The sequence below is a fragment of the Lipophrys pholis genome (genome assembly GCF_963383615.2).
Source record: "Lipophrys pholis genome assembly, chromosome: 16".
Classification (NCBI taxonomy): domain Eukaryota; kingdom Metazoa; phylum Chordata; class Actinopteri; order Blenniiformes; family Blenniidae; genus Lipophrys; species Lipophrys pholis.
The window spans coordinates 11,873,613-11,894,052 of NC_137634.1; the positions used below are offsets into that span (position 1 = coordinate 11,873,613).

Genomic DNA, 20,440 nt, shown 5'->3' on the forward strand with positions numbered 1-20,440 from the left:
TTGGATGCTGATTTGCAGCCTCCTCTTCCAGTAGATCTGGTTACATGATGTTACGCAACATAGCTGCAGATAAGTGCTTCATGACTGCTCGCATGAGGTAGAAACTGGCTTTAAATCCACTTCCAGCTTTGTGGATTCACTTTGTTTTCGATATAAATGTCATCTTAAAATGACTGACTCTGCTGTTTTGGAAATAAAAGGATAGCCAGAGGAGGAATGTGATTATTCTTTGAGATGTCACCTGGCAGAAGTGACAACAAAAGCCGGAGTGAGCTTAACCAACCGTGAATTTGAGTCTGACAAATAAACATGATTATAGACAGCTACAAGCCCTCAAAGACTTCAGTGCTTTGTCTTTTGTTGTTTGGGAAATGTGGGCCGCAGCGCTGATGTTCACCATCAACCGCAACCAAACACAATTATTCAAAAGAGACTTGTACTATATCTTGAGGTTCGTTGAAGCAAGGTTATATTGCTTAATTCAAATTACACTGGTAAACAGATTTTGGTGAGAAAAGTTAAAAACCACGGTTCCTTCCAAACCTAAAAGCACTAGACCCTGAATACTCCCTGGATACCAAATGGCGGTTCTTGAATGATCTTTTGGGTTTAAATGCAAAGGACACATCTCGCTGTACTACTGTGTACATGTGATTGAATAGATTTCTTGTCATACAAATTACCCTGCACTGGTCATCTGTCGGTCACAGCAGCTCATATAATACAACTAGTAGTCCTGTATCTGATCAGTCACTATGTTTAGTAACTTCCACATTTAGTTATTTCTCAAGCAAAGTTTATTTTCTCCTATTTTGCAAAGAATGCATGAAATTACGGGAGAGTGGGACTTATCCATGTGTGGGCAAGGTTTTATAGAAATCTAGTGAAAAATTATCCTAATCTTTAAAGCTAAGAATGATCAAATATGAGAGATAAAGGTAGATTTTTACACTTTATGAGATTTTATAATATATCAATGTCATTTAGGTTTTTTCTTTTAAAATTTAAGTCTCAAAAGTGAATAAAACCGATAGGAAACATTACTCTCACTTGGCCTGAAGGTTTGGGGGGCTCAGTGTGATTTCAGGTCTGAGGGCCGCTTAAATAATTGACGCTCCCATGAAGAAATGGATAAAAGTAACTTAAGCTGTTTTTGTTTTTGTTTCAGTAAACAGTAAAGTAACTGCACAACCTTTTTGAAGAAGTAACTCAAGTACAGATTTTCAGTAAACTGCACAGCATATTTTCAAGATCGGTGAACATTTCACTGTGGTGGGTCGGTGTCAATGTATCAGGAGGAGGAGGAGGAGGAGGAGGAGGAGGAGGAGGAGGAGTGGTGTCAGACGCTGATCCACCCTCATGAGCAAAGTGGCACTAACAAGGTTATGATGGCGGATGTGACTGAAGTGATGCCCATGGTGGACAGATATGGAGGACGTGGCCTTTCTTCAGAGTGACAGGCAGACGTCCAGATGAAGTCGCGCCATGAGGAACTCATCAGTCTGGACCGCGCTCTTTTTCCTCCTGCTTCACGGAGCATCCAGAGCCTGCACAGGTACGCAAACCCCTGCTTCTGCTTCTGCTGCAGTTTAACCTGCCCACTTCAAGTCTGTTTGCTTTTAATGAGTCTCAGATTCGGATGAAAAATGCAATTATTTCAACTGTTCAGCACATTTTTAATCATAGGGAGCGACTTTAAGAGAACATTTCAGATATGTTTGGTGTCGCATGCAACATTTGAAACTAAATAAGAAGTTTGTGTCAAAATAATAAAATATTTCAACGTATATTTATAGATCGTGGTCTGACTGACCAAGTTAGCATGAAGTTAGGAAGGGTGCAAAAATTAACAAAAGGGAACAAACAATAAAGACTTTGTTTTGACAAAACAACTCAAGAAAGAAAATGAATGAATAAAGATAGAATATAGTAACTGCTCTTCTTTATAATTATTAAAACAATGTGGCTCATTCATTTGTCATCAAAATTCTTTTCTGTGGAAGTTAAGTGAAAATATAATAATTAAACTTTGCATCTTTTTGACAAATTCACACATTTGTTACCTTTTCAGCTAAACTGACTAAAGCCAATTTTATCTATTTATTAGTGTGTTAATCTGTGATCATTGTAATCCTAATTTCTTAAGGCGTTTTATTTTAAATCTAATTTATCTAGGAAAAATCGGTGAGATTTGACGTACACAATGAATAATGTAATAATATGACGAAGTTTACTATTTAATACACATAAGTAACCCTGATCCAAACCATCTAAAAAACCCTTTTAAATGAAAGTCTTATGTTTCTTTGTTTTAGAGCGACAGTCTTGTACAAATGGCCACTATGCACACATTGATGATCCTTAACGGACTCATAACTCATCAATAATGATCAAAGTAAGCAGCTTAGAAAGAAAACAGTCAAAAACAAAATGATCAGTTAAATCTGCTGCTTGATTATGAATAAACATTCATTTCTATCCAATAGATTTACTTTCTCTCGATTTTAAACTTGAGGAACTTATGGTGAATTTTCCCTCAAGTTTCAGTGAAGAAGTCGGGCAGCAGCGCTGGAAGGTTTGCAAACGCCACGTTGGTGCGTCTGTCTGAGTTTCTGAGTGCCGGCTATAAGAAAGGAGTGAGGCCGGTGAAGGACTGGAGGACGTCCACCATCGTGGCCATAGACCTCATGGTTTACTCCATCCTCAACGTGGTGAGCGACACCGCACACACATGCTGCTGCCTTCGGTCACTGTAATCCACTTTCTCTACCGTGTCATGAGTTGTTGTATTCGGAATTCTTTTAACACTTTAAATCCTGAATGAGTGCAGTTTACTGGGTATTCACTAAAAATATTTGAAAGTGGAATTTTTGAAGGGCATTTTAATGGCTCACTTTTGTAATGATAAAGTTGGTAAAGTCACAAAATATCTGAAATATAAATAAATAAATAAATAAATAAATAAATAAATAAAATGATGGGCCACCAGTTTCTCATACTTTCTCTAATTTGTAGGGAATCTGCCCCATATTTCATGAAATATTGTTTAAAACTTTCCACAAATGGGTATTTATTTCTCACAAAATTATTGTGAGAGGTTATAAACTCTTGAAGACGCACATCACACGCAATCAAAATATGACTTTGGGACAATTTAATGGGTTATTTGCACCAAAACTTGTATTAGATTATATTCATAATGGTTATACAATATTTGCGTCGTATCTTGTATATCATGTATTTGCCATATTGTATACAGATGGCTGATATTATTGTTATTGGGTTTTCATATTTGACATTATTGGACGTATATATAATTTTGTAATGGCCATACATTTTTCTACATTGTGTATTTAGCACCTTATATTGTGTACATCTAATCTAATCCTCACACTTGTGTGATGAGATTGAAGATGGTGTAACAATTTTTCACATTTGATCAGATCTATAGACTTACATAAGACATCAGGTGACTTTGCAGTCTATCTGGAGAAGATTTTCAAAGGAAAAGTAAAAAAAAAAAAAAACACCTCCATGTTTTCACACAGATTCTAAGAATAGTACACAACAGTTAGTCAGGAAGAAACAGAAAAAAACAAACTATTCAAGAGGTTGATGTTAATGATCTTTTGATTATTTTCTCTTTGTTCTGCCAATAAAAGGACGAGAAGAACCAGGTTTTGACAACGTATGTGTGGTACAGACAGGTAAGAAAAAAAAAGAAAAAAAGAAACAACCCCAAAAATATTTGTCATTTAAAAAAAATGTTGGGGTTGGTTTTTTGAAGTGCTTCATCATTTGCAATTAAATCATTTCATGGCTAATAATTCATGTTTATTTACTTTAATAATTTTGTTTGTTAAGTATTGTTTTCAATTCACCCTTTATGTTATTTTTTCATTTTAGTATTTTTTTCAATCTACCTTAAAATAGTTTAGAATATTATTATTTAATTCATTTTTATTTTATACCTATTAGAATACAGCTACTTTTTTTTTGTGTTCTATTTTACTCTATTCCATCATCTATATCTATGTGTCTTTACACAAAAGAAATATGTATGTATTATTATGTGTCTACTGTATGTCTGTGATTGACTGGTTAGTGCGCAATTACCAAAACTACTTGTCAAAGAGAACGTGTTATTAAATCCCTCAATCGGCCTTGAATTATAATACTTGACCATTCTTTGGGTAATTATTTTGCTTCAAAACCCTGACATTTACTAAGTAAGTGCAGTGAATGTGTTATTTTAGCTGTAGGTGGTTTGATTAATACATTTTCTTCAAGTCGTGGACAGATGAATTCCTGGTTTGGGACCCAGAAGACTTTGATGAAGTCAAACAGGTTTCTCTCCCCACGGCCAACGTGTGGGTGCCCGACATCCTCATCAACGAGTTGTGAGCTTACTTTCACTCTGATTTATGTGTTGTTGGTTCTTCTTCCTGATTGGACACGATCATTACTGTGTCAACCGCTGCTGCTCTGTCTCTCCGATCTGCAGTGTGGACGTGGGGAAGTCTCCGGACATCCCTTATGTCTATGTGACACATAATGGACTGGTGCGCAATTACAAGCCCATCCAGGTCGTCACCGCCTGCACCCTCAACATCTACAACTTCCCGTTCGATGTGCAGAAATGCAGCCTCACCTTCCAGAGCTGGCTCCACACCAGTAAGGCTCCTCGCGCCATTAAACGTTGGATTGCGGAAGGTTTCCCGCATAATCTCATGGCCTTTGTTTGGTAAATGGGAGTGATGTCAGTAAAGCCACAAAACGCACAATATTTTTTCTGCAATGAACATAGTGAAGAGTGTAAGACTTCGAATGAGATTAAAAAAAAATTGTAATTTCAATTAATTTGAATCAAATGAATGGATTCTGGGGTATTTTCTTGTTTGTTTGCGTCCAACACATAAACATTCATCCTTCTTCTGTGCCTGCTATGGCAGAAAACTGCTAACTGGAAAATCAGTTAATCCCAAATAATTTCTTTGATTGTAGAAGGAATTGAGCCACAGTAATGAAAGCAAATCCAACTGTCAGAGATACAACGAAAGAAGCCTTGAAATATTTCAGTTTATGTCTGATGAAGCGAGAATAGAAAGGTGTTTCATTGTTCCAATGAAATTATCGAAAAGAAATAACATTTTCCATTGTTTTAGAATTTATTGAAATGCACCAATAGGAAGGCGAACCAGTCTCTGTGCTAATTATTCAAAGTGTTTCCTTAAACTTTTCTTCTCAAATTTTGACGTGCTCACTCCATCCTGCATACTTGTGCAATCGGTTATGATCCAGTCTAACAGCTCCGCCATTCATTCTTTGGCCTTTATAAACATTTTGGCCGCGACTTTAACATGCATGAGAGGCGCATAGTATTAATAACACCTGGTAATATAATTCAATACATTCACACTGATCTGCAATAAAGGATTAGAAATGACCCTTAATAAATAATGGGGTTTGTGTTGTGATCGGTGGCTTACATACCAGTAGGAAATGCAAACTCTAGACAGGAGAGTCTTATTCACCTGGACACAGCCTGTCCGTTTGTGTAGAATATGTGCTTTATGTGTGTGTGTGTGTGTGTGTCCTGATGTACTTTAGGGAAATGCCATTGATAGTTCGTATCAATTACCTGCATGCTAAGTGCAGTAAAGAGCAAAGAAACTGAATGGAATCGATGTTGCCTTTAAAGCCGCCCTGATTCGAGAGCCACTGTTGTGTCCGCTGCATCTATCCACTCCCCCCCCCCCGCTGAGACGTGTGCTTGCAGAGCAGAGCGGTAGGTGAAGGCTGACTTGTTGCCATGGCTGTTTCATGCTGCTCTCGATATTGTGTTCGATTTGCAGTTGATGACATCAACATCACCCTGATGCGAAGCCCCGAAGAGCTCAGGGAGGACAAGAGTGTGTTCATGAACCAGGGGGAGTGGGAGCTGCTCCACATCCTCTCCAACTACAAGATCTTCAGCGTGGACAACGACGACTATTACGCCGAGATGAAGTTCCACGTGAGTTTTGGGATTTATAGGGCCGTTTGCGGTCTTTAATTTTGCATTGCGCAAAAATATATGGGGAAATTTGTGTTTTTGGCGGAATATTTCTTTGCTGCAATGAGGCTTCTTGGAAATACATATGTTACTTTACTTGTACTGCTTGTCACACAAAGTCAAATTACTTCCAAAATGAAATATATTTTGCTTAATTTAGTTCTACATATGTGAAATTATTCTTAGCAAGAGCTGGAAATATTTTTTAACCATTTCCACATTGTGTTTTAAAGAAACTGCGTTACATTTTTTTAGGTATTATTTCTGGTATTTAACGATTGTTAAAGGACCAACATTCACTTTCCTTAAACTTAATCTTTAGCATTCTTTTATTGAAGGGCAGAAGAAAATATAGAAATTAAGAAAAGCCACCACAATTTGTACCTTCTGACCTAAACCAGCAACCTTTACCATTGTTATACGATTCATTTTTACCTTATTTAATAACTGATGGACAAAAAAGCTCCAGTTGTTATTGTGGAATTGCTTTAGTTCCTCTATAATGATGAAGGTTTTGTGTTAGTGGGTTGCGGTTGGCACTCATTACACTCAATCTAATTGAACTGACAGGAGCAAAATAGCTGATTATTCTCGTTTTAGGCCCGAACTCTATGTAGTAATCATACTGTCATTAAGCTCTCCTTAATGTTTCCCCATCACCAGGTGGTGATCCGGCGACGGCCGCTCTTCTACACCGTGAACCTGCTGCTGCCCAGCATCTTCCTCATGGTGATGGACATCGTGGGTTTCTACCTGCCGCCAGACAGCGGAGAGAGGGTTTCGTTTAAAATCACTCTGCTGCTGGGCTACTCCGTCTTCCTCATCATCGTGTCTGACACTCTGCCAGCTACTGCCATAGGAACTCCGCTGATAGGTGGCGGGGATCTCCTGTGATTGATATAGCTAGGACATATAAACAATGTCACTCATCTTTAAATTGACGTGGGAACTTAAAGCCACCATTATGGGACAAATATAAGCTCAAGAGAGCACAGAACTAACCTGAGCATCAATTGATCTGAAAGTCAAGCCTGTAGAGATAGAAAAAAAACAAGCTGTGGAAATATTGGAAGGAAAAAAAAAAAAGGAATGAAAGAAATCTGTGGAAGGCAACAGGTTATTCTGATTTTAGTCAAATCAACAATCCCATGATTTCACTGACATATAGAAGCTCAGCTCAAGATTAAAGGATAAAGTGTTTATTTTATCCCATAGTTCACTTAAAACACATAAGATTTAATTAATCTTAGATTCAAAACACATAAAATAATGCATTTTGAGCCGGTTTAGTTTTGTTGTTCATAGTATTTAGTTCAATGTATAAATATTAGTGAATAACAGATGCTTTTCCTATTTATTTATGTATTTATTTATAAACCATAATTAGCAGAATTATTATTTTGTAAATGTTTGAAACCGTTAGGTTTATATGTTGTGATTGCAGGAATAACAAACTTTTTAAACATAGTTTTTGTGTAGCCCATTTCCCTTTTTTCTGATGTACCTGCACGGGCATTGTTATGGGGCTAGAGTAGGTTTGGATCAAACCATTGTGAGGCATTTAAGGGGGAGCACAAAGTTTTACAAATAAACCCCAAAAAATGTTGTTTTCCCAAATATAAATCCAGTAAATTGTTAAATTAATGCACTGAAATGCATTTAATGACTTCATATCGTCTAGAATAACTAATACGGGGTGCAGAATGATCTGTGTATTATTATCATTATGACGTTCAGACTCTCACATACCTGTCCCGCAGGTGTGTACTTCGTGGTCTGCATGGCTCTGCTGGTGATCAGCCTCACAGAAACGGTGCTGATCGTCCGTCTGGTGCACAAGCAGGACCTGCAGCCCCCCGTGCCCCCCTGGGTCAAGTACCTGGTCCTGGAGAGGGCTCCGGTCCTCTTCTGCATCCACAAGAAGCACCGGCTGTGCTCCAGGCTGTCCTCCCAGGCCTCGGACCTGGAGCACTACAAGGACAACAGCTATGGGACAGGTGAGACACAAATAAAGTCAAACACAGACAAAAGTAGATGTTCTAACGTTTGTATTCTTGGGAAATAGTTATCTTTAAATGCACTAAAACCTTCTAGAAGGACGAATAACCCCAACAGTTATCTCATTGGTCAACCAAATCAACCATTTCCTTAGGATTTCAACATAAAGTTCGTATTTCAAAATTTCAAAAAATCTGAATACTTATTCACCCATTCATTCATTCATCCCTTCATTCCTTTATTGATTTATTTATTTAATAAAAAAAAATCTTCGTTTGTTTTCTGCTATTTTTTTCATAATTTTATGACTTCTTGCATTTGTTTATAAATGTAAAGCACATTACATTTCCTTCTTCCTGAAATGTCCTACACACGCCCAAAAAAATATAAATGTATATATGTTATTATCATTAACAGGGGAGAATAGCAACTGCTTCCTCTGGTGGAATTCACATATCATTAAATTCTACTTGTATCTTTTTGTTTTTATATGTAAGTGCAATCTGCCATTTTTTACCTAATCAGACATAATTAAAGGCCTGTGTTTATCAGCATAGTAGTTGAATTAATTGTGCATATTTTTTTTTGTAATTTATCCTTTACAACATAAACAATTGCTATAAAACCTCCTAAATATACCAGCAATGATAAAGTGGAAGCTCCCTGAAGCAGTACGTTACCACACACTATTCACGACACACAGTACATTCTGTCGCTCTTGAGCATTACTCCTCCAAGTGTTTTCCTTTTGACGAACCTGCAAAGATGTAACCCTTGTCCCTTCCTGCAGCTCAGTGCACTCTTCACCACACCTGCGAGTTAGGCCGCAGGCTCAGCCAGCACGACAGGGAGAGCGGGCTGCTGGGCCTGCACCTGCCCCCGTCCAGGGACGCCACCCCGCCCGTGATGGACAACATCCTGCAGGAGGTCACGGCGATACGCTCCTTCCTGGAGAAGAGGGACAGGTGCCGTGAGGTCGCCAAGGAATGGCTGCAGGTGGGCTACGTGCTGGACGTGCTGCTGTTCAGAGTCTACCTGGTGGCCGTGGTGGCCTACAGCATCACCCTGGGAACCCTGTGGTCGGTCTGGCAGGTGGCCTGAGTTTCACCGCTGTGCATGCAAACTAACCGGGTAAAAAAAAGGAATTTAGGAACACCTGAGTCAGTGGCTGCATGTTCAACGTGGCTCACAGGACACAAGGAGGCATTCAGATGTTAACGGGGACAGGGCTCCTGTGGTGGAGGTTTGCTGTGTATGTACATTAGTAGGTTACACCACCAGTTTGTTTCCTGTCGGTGAAGTTTCAAGGCAACCCGAGGCAGCCTCAAGGTCGTAAAAACTATGTCTTTACACAAAGCGCCTCAACACACCTGCAAATTTGACTATAATCCATCATGAGAAGGGACTACGGGAAATAACTCTGGCAGTGGAACAGTCTATTATATTTTAGACAAAAGATGTGAGTAAATACAGTTTGAAAACAGTCGAATTGGTTAAAACCGTGGAAGACAGACAAGCTGCCGTCATAAAAGTAAAGCAGAGGATATACAGTGAAGACGAAAACCTGGATTAAAAGACAGATTGGTGGCGGGATGGAGGATATTACAACGCTAAAGGTTTGGTTTTCGTCAGTGTGTCAGAAGAAACATATAAAACCTGTACATGAACCAGAGAACATAGGAAATGTATATTAATGATATGCTTTGATCTGTATTACATATTGTGTATGTGAGTGGGGAGTGTCTTTAAGAGCGTCTTTATTTGGGTGTACATATGTACAGATGTGTAACCTCTTGTATCTTTCCTACAGTAGCTGCTTCGCTAACAAAATATAATATAATATAAATAAGACGCTCAACAATATCAATGTCCAGTTATAACAAATGAAGAAGAAGTCACAGTTACTCAATTTTGACCTTCATAATCTTGCTATTTATAAAACAAAGTGCCATATATTTCCCATGAAAAGTAATCAAATCACTGTTAGATGACCAAATAAAGTTCCTTTCAGAATTTATTTGTGTTGCAGTGGTGAATTGAACAAGATAAAACAGTACAAATAAAGACATATACCAACTGTTACTGTCTATGTTCTCTATCTTGTGTGTTTTTTGTTTTTTTTTGTCTTTCCTTTGAGATGTAAATAGTTTTTTGCCTCCATTTGACTGCAACACTTTTGGCTTAGTGTTTACATTTCCACCTACAACGGTATTAAAAGGTCAGCGAGGAGGAAAGACGACCAATTAGGTGCAGAGTTTATCCACCAAAGGTCCATCATCAGTCAACTGAAATCGCAACAGGTCACCTGTTGAAAGAAATCCACCATATGGGATGCAACAAACAAAATTCCACATAAACCGAATAAAGAACAAAAGGAATTCCATATCATTTGGAGACATCCATTTATTCATGTATCTATATTCTGTGCTATTTTATCTAACTTAGGGTCACTGCAGGTTGGAAGTGGGACGAGGAACGCCACACAGTCACACGGACCTCGGGTTCATTTCAAGTCACCAATTCACCTCAAACACTTTCGGACTGCTGGAATAAACTCATGCATGTGCAGGGAGTTCAGGCACATCTCCTACAAAAAAGCCTGGGATCGAATAGAGGAATGTCTCGCAGTGAGAAGACATAACTAATAACCGCACCACTTACTGTGCGTTAAGCTGCAGTTCACCACCGTGACCAGTGGATGGCACCATGTCCAACCACATCAATTTCCCCCCAAAAGTATGACGTTTGCACTGCCAGGGGACACAAGATGCCTGGTTCCACCTCCCTTACACCTCCCTATGTGAAAGTGCAACAAGTGTAGGTTACATCTGCCCCGGTGTGTAAAGTCTCTGTAAGCTTGCTGTGTTTTTCTCGAGCCGCGTCTTGGACAGGGACACTAAAGGTTAATTAAATCAGTTAATGGGACTTATCAATCACATAGGCTGTGATACTGTAGGTTGTGGGCAAGATGAACGCAGAATGTAAATGAGATCGATGACGCTTTGAAATGCACACACACACACACACACACACACACACACACACACACACACACACACACACACACACACACACACACACACACACACACACACACACACACACACACACAAATTAAATGATCACTGTAAAGTCTGTAATTGCTCCCCTATACATTCTCCTTTGACCTCTATTCCTTCTAAACCAGGGATTGTTCAAGTGAGGGGCGAGTCTCCTCTAGGGGGCGCCAGAGAGCCTCGGTGGGGACACAGCAAGAAAAAAAAAAAAAAATCAGGGGGTCGGGGGAATTTCTGTTCCAGTTTTATTGTCCGTATTTTGGAGAAGAAATCATGATAAATTATTCAACATTTTCTTAAAACACACTGAAAAAAATTTGCTCAAAGCATCTCACCAGATTTTTCTAATGGTCCATCAGACTACTGATCTCAAAATAGACACGCACAGTGCCGCTTTTAATGGGTTTTAGTGGGTTTTTTTTAAAATGCTGCTTACATGCAAACCCTTGCCCATATTTAATCAATTTTATTGTTTTTTATTTGAATATATTACCTCCCAAATTGTGCTGTATATATCTCACTGCATGTGTTAGTCATTTTTAATATAGTGTTGTTTTATATGTATATTGTTTTTTTTTAAATCTAGTTCATCAGTGGCAGTGCACCTTCATTTCAATTCAATACAACTGGTATAAGTCCTGCTTTTTACCACCAATGAACTCCACCAGCTTTTAACAATGATATCTTGTGAGAATCATTACAAAGTCAAGCAAAGTCCGCTCAGTTAAATGACAAACTTGTGACCTAAAAGCACCATCATCACCACACTATGTGTTGAAATCGTGATTTTCTGTCAGGCTGAAAGAGGAGTTTCTCAAGCTGGTGGGGTCTGGGCAAGTGTCAGCCAAAAATCTTAAATATGTGATATCTTCCTCCTGACCAAAGTTCAAGCCCCTTTAAGACGGCCTAAATCCCTTTCTTGAGAGAACACTGGCTGTGGTGTTTGGGGTTAAGAAATAACCTTAAAAACATGTTTTTTTGAAAAAAATTTTTTTTAATCTACCTTATTTTTTGTAGGTCATAAACAAGAACTTTTTCATTTTTTATTATTTACTATTCAATTTTTTACCTAAATTTGTGCTAAATAATGAACACAACTGAGACTCTACTTGCTACGCTGCACATCTCATAATGAACTTTTATTTACCCTGTCCACCATCATAACGCCATTAAAAAGCGGCGTCTTTTGGTCTGGTTCCATAACAGCCTGAATGAATTAAAACTAATTTCAAACCCCTCCAAATTAAAGAACATCACCACCGTGGCCCTGTCAAGACGTTTTGTGGGTCAGAGATCAGTGGTGAAATGTCGTGCGGCCGCACAAAGGGCCCGCTCTGTTCATATTACAATCCTAACAAACCATCCACCACCCTCTCCTGCCCCTTCCTTCCTAATTCCCCCAAAATAAGATCAAAGTCACACCAAAGCAACATGTCCAACACAACCATCCGCAATGAGTTTTCCCCTCTCTCATTTCCTGTTTTTGTTTTCTCTTCGAACCTAAAAAAAAAAAAAAAGAAAGAAAAAAAAAAAAAAGTCCATGAAAAATAACCACAGAGCTTGCAAGCGCTGTTTGGGGGTGTAATACTTTGGAGTGCTCTGCATAAGTAAACAGGGAAAGTGGGGAGCCGCCTCATTAGTTTCCAATACACTGAAGTCGAGATGTGATCATGTGTGGCACGGAGAGGAAATGAGCAAATACGCAGGCATCATTGGGACATATTGGAGACATTTTGATGTGATATTTATTTGGTGGTCACACAGACAAGCCTGTCCTGTCTGGCTTTATTGGGGATGAAATTACTGCGACCACACAGAGAGAACCATGAATATTTGCGGCCCGAGGAAACAGGGATTTGCGCGTGTTGTCCCACATTATCCACCAAACGGTTTCCTCCAATCACATCCAGAACATGCACAATTGTAGACTACAGCAGGATGCTCAAACTAGTGTCACACACCTCGTTGTTAGCACATTTAATAGTCGCTCGTGGCAATTAAAGGATAGTTAAAGCGGGAGCCCCTTTGTTTTTTCTTCTTCTTTTCTTTTTTCTTTCTTATCCTGACTCACAGTTGTGAGTGCAACATCAGTGGCGAGGTTTAAATTTTAAAGCCTGTCCTAAGGATTGTGTTACAAAAGAGATCATTAAATCACAAAACAAAAGAGCGCTCCCCTCCCGGGGATTGTCAATGTTCTCAGTACAACTTCTAAAATAAATCCATTACACTTAAGTCTGTGTACTTTTGGAATGGTTCAAACTCCTGGGAGCATGATGGCTGGAAATACTATCGTCAAAAAAGAAAAAAGTGCAACAACGTGGCTCCACGTGGGAGATGCAGCACTGACAGAGAGGATTTAAAGTATGTTTGCGAGTTACGTTGAGAGGCGAGAAAAAAAGTGGGAAAGAAATTGATTGGATAAAGGAACTAGGATTTCCCAGCATGCCTACTGAGTAAGTAAATTAGTGTCAAGTGTAGGGCAAAAGAAAATAAATTGGAATAACTGTCAGGAAGACACACTGAAACGTTGTAAAACACGCGCCTATGATTTGTAACCACGAGTGTGATAGGTGGGACAACTGTTCGATATGGAATGACCTTTTATATTGTTATCAGTTACTTTATCATGTTTTAATGTGAAACACAGCAAGTTACACATTTAAATAGTAACTGCAGCCTCGCGGTGAGATACCGCATGTGTGACGTTAATTTGTAGGTTCCAAGTCAAACGTGCGTATCAGGATAAATACGAGAGGCTCGGTAAAGAGGAGTTCAGTAAGATTGTAACAAAGGTACTTTATACTGGAGACGAGAAAGTGCTTCCGCTTTCCACACAAGACTATTGATTCTTTGATTCTTTTACAATAGTGATCGCTATTCTAATCATTTGACAATACAAGACATTGTTCATGGAGACTGAGCAACGATATAAAAAAAACAAAAACAACAACAAATGTGTGAAATCAACTGTTGAGAAACAGAAACAGAAAAACAGGAGATGAACACGAGCAACAGCCTGCAACAAACAGACTAATGTCAGTGTTCAGGTCAGTCTGTCACCATTTACTGTATGTGTGTGTGTGTGTGTGTGTGTGTGTGTGCGTGCATCCACTCTAATGGCAATCAAGTGAGTGTGACATTACACATGCACACATGCACCGGCCCTGCATATCTAATGATTGCATTTATGACCTCCACGGCACATAAGAGGCAGAGCTGACAAAAGGCAGCCAGGCTTGAAGTGCTGCAGTAGTTACCGCGAGCACATCATGACTGAGGAATGGCAAGTATCCAGCTGGTGAGCGTGGAGCCAGACAGCTAAATGCGCCTCGACGTTGAGCGTGTGCTGAAACGTACAGCGGGATTGTCGAGAGAACAGGGCGATGGCATCCAGTCAGGCGCTTTAAAACTGCTACAATGATAATTCAAAGGACTACAGGTGGGTAGTGTTGCTCTGACGAGGGTGTTTTCTTCCCTGCAGACACGATACCACTCACAGTATAATAGAATCTACAAAGAGGGGCAGCAAACTGGATTATATAAAATGAGCTGGCATAAGTGCTGTGAAAGGCTTTCCTCCCGGTTTAAATGCGAGAGAGGTTAATGGATTTCACATTATGGAGGCAATACACATTATAGCCATTGATCTATCGTGGCTTATTTTGGGAAAGTTAAATATTTGGATTAAACTTATTATGAATGTGTCCGTTTATTCCCAAAAAGGAGGAAAAAATATCTTTCTACATCATCGTTTCATATTCGTTTGAAAGTTCTGTTATAGTCAAAATCAAAATTCATAATCTTGTTAGAACTGTCCTGTATTGCATTGATTCTTATGAACTTATAATTTTTTTTTAATTTCCTGTTTTACTTTTTAATAAATTCTTCATTCTGGTATCATTTCAAGACCATATTTATGGTGGATATCCACCAGTTATTCAAACAGCCTTTAAAAGTAAGCTTGGGCAGCAGGTATGTATCATGTTATTAGAGTATAATAACAGATTTAAGAGCGTGGGAGGAAATGTCTAATCCTCCCTTTATTCCAACTGGAAATTACACCAGTTCTCGTGCCCTGGTAACAAAGAATGTTGCACAAAGCATTGAAAATGGTGTTTGTGCGGAAAAGACGGGCCCTTTGTCATGCAGATAACTCATAACATGATACATCAGAAGATAGATAAGCTGCCATACAACTGTCACTAAGCACATTTGGGAGTTTCAAGCTCAGAAAAGCAACATTTCAATGTGATTTTAGTTCATTTTCTTAACCTACTGACATACTTTGATCGTCTATAGCATGACAGCTGATAGGTGAAGTGAATAACTCTGATTATCTTTTTTTATCATGGGGCTTGTCGATGGGTGGGATACACTGAGCAGTGGAAGTGGAAATTTAGTCTTCAGGGTTGATGTGTTAATAGGAGGGAAACGCTTTGAGCACGACTGTGATGGTTCGAAGAGTAGGATAGAAAATCCCCGGAACTGCAGCTCTTGTGGAGCCTTCCTGTTCCGCAGCGTTCGGCATCTATCCAGGAAAGGAAACAAACTCACACGGCGAACGAAGGCGAGCGACTGGAGTTAAAAACCACCGCATTAGAACTGTTTTTTTTTTTCCTTCTCATGGAAACGTATTGGAATGCACGGTGCAAAGCCCACGCTGACGTTTTACCACCAACGACGGACAAGTCGCCTTCAAACTCCACAGATTTTCAATCCCATCGAGCATCTGTGGGATGTCAGACAAGTCCCAACGACGGAGGCCACACCTTCCATCTTCCAGCACTTAAAAGCCGCTCTGTCTCAGACAATGAATGTTGAGTCACTCGGGCTCTAATCTGTTAGGGTGGGGCGTAAGCTCTCATCGCCACACCGGCACTCCGGCATTATCCGACAATGACAACCTACAGAGTTCTGTGTGTTTAACAGAAATCCTGGTCATCGCTGTGTTTTTGTGGTAACTAGTCCTCCAGCTGCAGAGTGGCTCAGTGCATGACCTGGGTAAAAGGTGTATCACAAGACTAAACAGACTGAATTTTATCGCTAAAACCAGCTCTCCAAGACAAACCTGTCTTTGAGATGAAAACATGACTGTTGTTCAAAATTGATGTGAATAAAACAAGAATATTACAATCATGTTAACGTTGTGTCACAGGACACCTTGAGAGGTCACATGGAGTCCATACCTGGATAGAAAAATACATAATGTACACAATATTAGGCAGGTTTAGATTTTTTTTGTTTTTTAAGTTAATTGACAAAACTACCAAAGAAACGTGACACCGAAGTTCTGAGAGCTTTAAGCAGTGAGCTGAGAGATCCCACAGGATAGAACCAGGATCTTCAGGGAAATATTTATGAGCAGAAGTAAATCCCTGCTTGTATGTTTGCTGCCTCATCGTTTTAGATGTTTTCACTCACGTTCCACCAAGCCAGTTTTCACATTGTTCTTTTTTTTTTTGTGCAGATGAATTGGTTTGATATTTCCAAAAAGTCCTTATCGAGCCTGATGATTGTGTTCTCGGACAAAATGTTGGTGATCCTTGGGAATATATTTTACATGACAGCTGCCATGCAAGATGCCCGACCACCACGGGAGGAACTTGCGGTTCAATGTTTTTGCCCAAGGACACTTTGACACATGCACAGAGGGGTACTCAACAACAGGACCCACTCAACCGGCTGAGCCACAGCCCCCGCCCCCCCCCCCCGGGGCTGAAAGAGAACAGTTTACGGCATTGCCAATCCAATACTAACAATTTATGTTATTTATGATAGTTCAACTGGCTGGCAGTTTGAAACGCAGGAACATCATTATCAATCCATCTGCTACACTGATTCGGCCGACAGTAGTCGAAGGCGGATTAAACGCTGGACAGGTCGCCAGTCCATCAGAGTAAAAAAACACACTCGCGTGGCAATGAGGGCGGGGAAAACACACACATGCAGAGGGAGAACATGCAAACTCTACATGACCGAAGACCCGATTTAAACGGCAGATATTCTCGTTATGAGGCGAGTAGCTGCACCACTGTGCAAAAGAATTTGAATGTGATTTATAAGCCGTTTTAATCCTTATTTTAATCAGGTCTTTTAAAAATCCACCAAATAAACTGTGAGCCCGAAAGACGGCTAAGACAAACAAGATAAAGTCCAATTTTTATTTTTTTTCCTACTGCAGATTGTAAGGATACATCATGATTTGACTTTTTATCATGAGACTCATAAATAAAAATACAAAAAAATCCACTACAAAAAAACAATCTATTGTTAGGAGGATGTAAGAAAGAAAAAAGAAAAAGAAAGATTCTTTATATTTTTCCACTATCAAAGGCACAACATTGACTTTATTGACAACATGGAGAAGAGAACCTGCAGCATTAAATCTTTTATTTTTTTTTTTCACACTCCATCAGAGAACACTGAAATGTTACAAAGAGATGTGTCTGATTCTACATGGAAAGAAACAAACAAAAAACAAAAACAAAAACAAAAAAAAGAGAGAACAACCTCTATATCAACAGACGGTGGCTATAGATTGGTGGCACAGCTCAACAGGAAACATACTGCCACGGGGAAAAAAAAATAGCACGTTGTCGCTGGAAAAGACAAAGGACCTTTGCAAAGCTCTAATGCAAATTCAAAAAAAAAAAAAATTCAAAAAAAATTATACAACCGACAACAATAAGAGAAGACAAAAACATAAAGAAAAATAAAAAAATAATAATTGGGCACCTTCTAAGATTAGGCTAAGATTAGGTGCTGAGGTAGACAAAAACTATAACAATTCAAATCATAATAAAAACACTATTTTCTTAATACAGAGCAACTTGACTGGCACTTGTGCTGTCACGACAATGGAGGAGAGAAGTAGCACAGACAAGCCAGGGAAAGACAGAGACAGAGAGAGAGAGAGAGAGAGAGAGAGAGAGAGAGAGAGAGAGAGAGAGAGAGAGAAGCTTTGTTACATAAAAAGCTTTGTTATGCTTGGTCCGACAGGGCAATTGGTCCTCAGTGCTAATATAAAAAAATACAATGTCTTGGTGCTTTGTTACTCAAACAATTTTAGTCTAGACCTCGATGGCACATGCATTGCAACACTGCATGAAATGGCTACTTTGTTCTAGAAACACCACACCAAAACACAGAGTGCCAGCTCCAGGGATGCCATGATTCCTCTCAGACGAATTCAACATCCCCCTTTTTTTAATAAATGCATTTGTAGAGAAAAAAAGAGAAAAAAGTACTTCAAGAAAACTGAAATAAAGCAGTAGGGAAACACCATTGTGCCAACTACCCTTTATTTATTTATTTTTTTTAGGTTTCCCAACAGCAAACCTGTTGCTGACAAACTAAAACAAAAGGAGAATCTGGAGCAGAAAAGCATTTTTTTGGGGGGGGGGGGGGGGGGGGGGGGGGGGGCTGAATTTGCTTGAGACAATTTCACAAATCATTTCCCAAAGGTTTCTCCAACATCGCATCCAGTCTCAATTTCAGCAAAGTGTCCACAAGCTTTGTTTTCATGTGGCTAAATAAATGCTTTTGTTAGCCAATCACAGAGTTCGGCCTCAGAAAAATAAGTGAATGCAGAAGCCCCAGTTGCTATTTCAATAGCACCAAGGGTTTTTTGCAGTTGTTGGGATATAAAAAAAATTAAAAACAAAAAAACCCCTGCTCTGTTCAGGATTTGTAAGGAAAAATAAAAATCAGGTCATTTTCGAGCGTCATGACATCCCTAGGGTGCTGGAGACACCATTTTTATTTTCTTCTGAAAATACAGAAACTAAGCAGATATAGATGGATATTTTTGTTGAACAATTTCCATTTTTAGGCACAAAGATAGTACAGAAACATCGGAGGAACACTGAGGGAAGAACTATATCGATGCCAATGTATATATATATTTTTTTTCCAACAGAAAAAAAAAAGTGGCATAGAATATCATTTTATTTTGTATCTGATCTGATTAGTGCATTTTTCCACAAAAACACACACACACACACACACACAAAGATACACACTCTTTGACACACTCTTTCACGCACACAAAAAAGTAGAAAACATTCAGAGGACGATGATAGGAATAATGTGACTGCACAGGTCTTGCATTGTGGTGTTCAGACTGAACCGTGGGTATTCATTATTATTATTATTATTATAATAGTGGGTGGATATTTTGTATGAGGGTGAAAAAAAAAGCCCCCCTCAGCTCACAGTGTTTGAGAATAAAATGGCAAGACACCATGGGACATGCCATCCCTTCTTTTTTTTTTTTTCAAGTACAAAAAACAAAACAAAAAATACGTCGACAGTCAAGTTTGATTGAAAAATTGTGAATGACAAGTACTAATTGGTCGGTTTGGCAGCAATCCGCCTGCCACCCCCATATTTTATCATCTTTTTTGAAATTTTTATTTTTTTTTAACATTTTTTTTTTCTTTTCTTTTGAATCTCTGTTCTAAACTTTGTCACATACACACACACACACTCGTAAAATTTTTGTGGCGGGTAGATTTAGTCCTTCACCTACAATGCAATTGACATCCAGAAAAAGCAACACTTATTATTACAATATGTTCACACACATGTTTTTTTGTCCAACAATATCAAAGGGGAGCAAGGCAAAAATGATTCACACCCAGATAAAAGAAACAAATGAAAAAACAAAAGTGTAAAAAAAAGAAAAAAAGAAAATACAAATATTTGTGCCCTGCTGTAACCCTCCACAAATGGAAAAAGGACTGACACTGAATACAAAAATATCACAATTTTTATATATCAAATTGCCTCTGTTGGCTCTTGATCAGGAATACACTCAGTTCTCAGAAGAGCTCGTCTTCTGAGAGAATCTATTTTCAACCCTCAAGGTTTTTTTTCCTGTTTTTTGTTTTTTTTGTTTGTTGTTGTTAATGTTATTTTGTTTGATTACCACTTGCAGTTCCAATTGTCCAACGCTTTCTGCATTACTGCAAACATGATGACCTGTCCGGAGCGGTTCAGTGTTTTGTGGCGAACCTACTTGTTTTATTTTTTTCTCTCTCTCTTGCTTTTTCACATTATAAAACTACAATTCTATTCACATATTTTCAAGTTTTAATTTCTTGTTTTTTTTTTAAACCCTCTTTAAAAAGCAATGGTACTTCCGCTTTGTCCGCCGTATCCCTCTTACTCATCACTTAAGGCTTCAAAATTGCTTCTTCCTTTTTTTTTTTTTCTTTTTCTCTGCTCTTCTGTGGTTGGAGGTGCAGGGGGAGACAATAAGAGGAGAGAAAACATCCAAATTGCAAGACTTTTCTCATCCCGTCAACCTCTACGTTTGACATCTCTTACC

At 38.9% G+C, this 20,440-nt stretch overlaps 1 protein-coding gene across 1 annotated transcript; it reads left to right on the plus strand.

Moving 5' to 3' along the window:
• Positions 1-1,485: 1,485 nt before the first annotated feature.
• On the plus strand, positions 1,486-9,154 carry htr3a (5-hydroxytryptamine (serotonin) receptor 3A; the record flags this gene model as incomplete). The annotated part of the gene is made up of 9 exons (XM_080482494.1): positions 1,486-1,555; positions 2,548-2,711; positions 3,663-3,707; positions 4,291-4,400; positions 4,505-4,674; positions 5,856-6,016; positions 6,719-6,929; positions 7,816-8,052; positions 8,844-9,154. The coding sequence occupies 9 exons, from the start codon at positions 1,486-1,488 to the stop codon at positions 9,152-9,154; spliced, it is 1,479 nt and encodes a 492-aa protein (XP_080338620.1).
• Between the last annotated feature and the right edge of the window lie 11,286 nt (positions 9,155-20,440).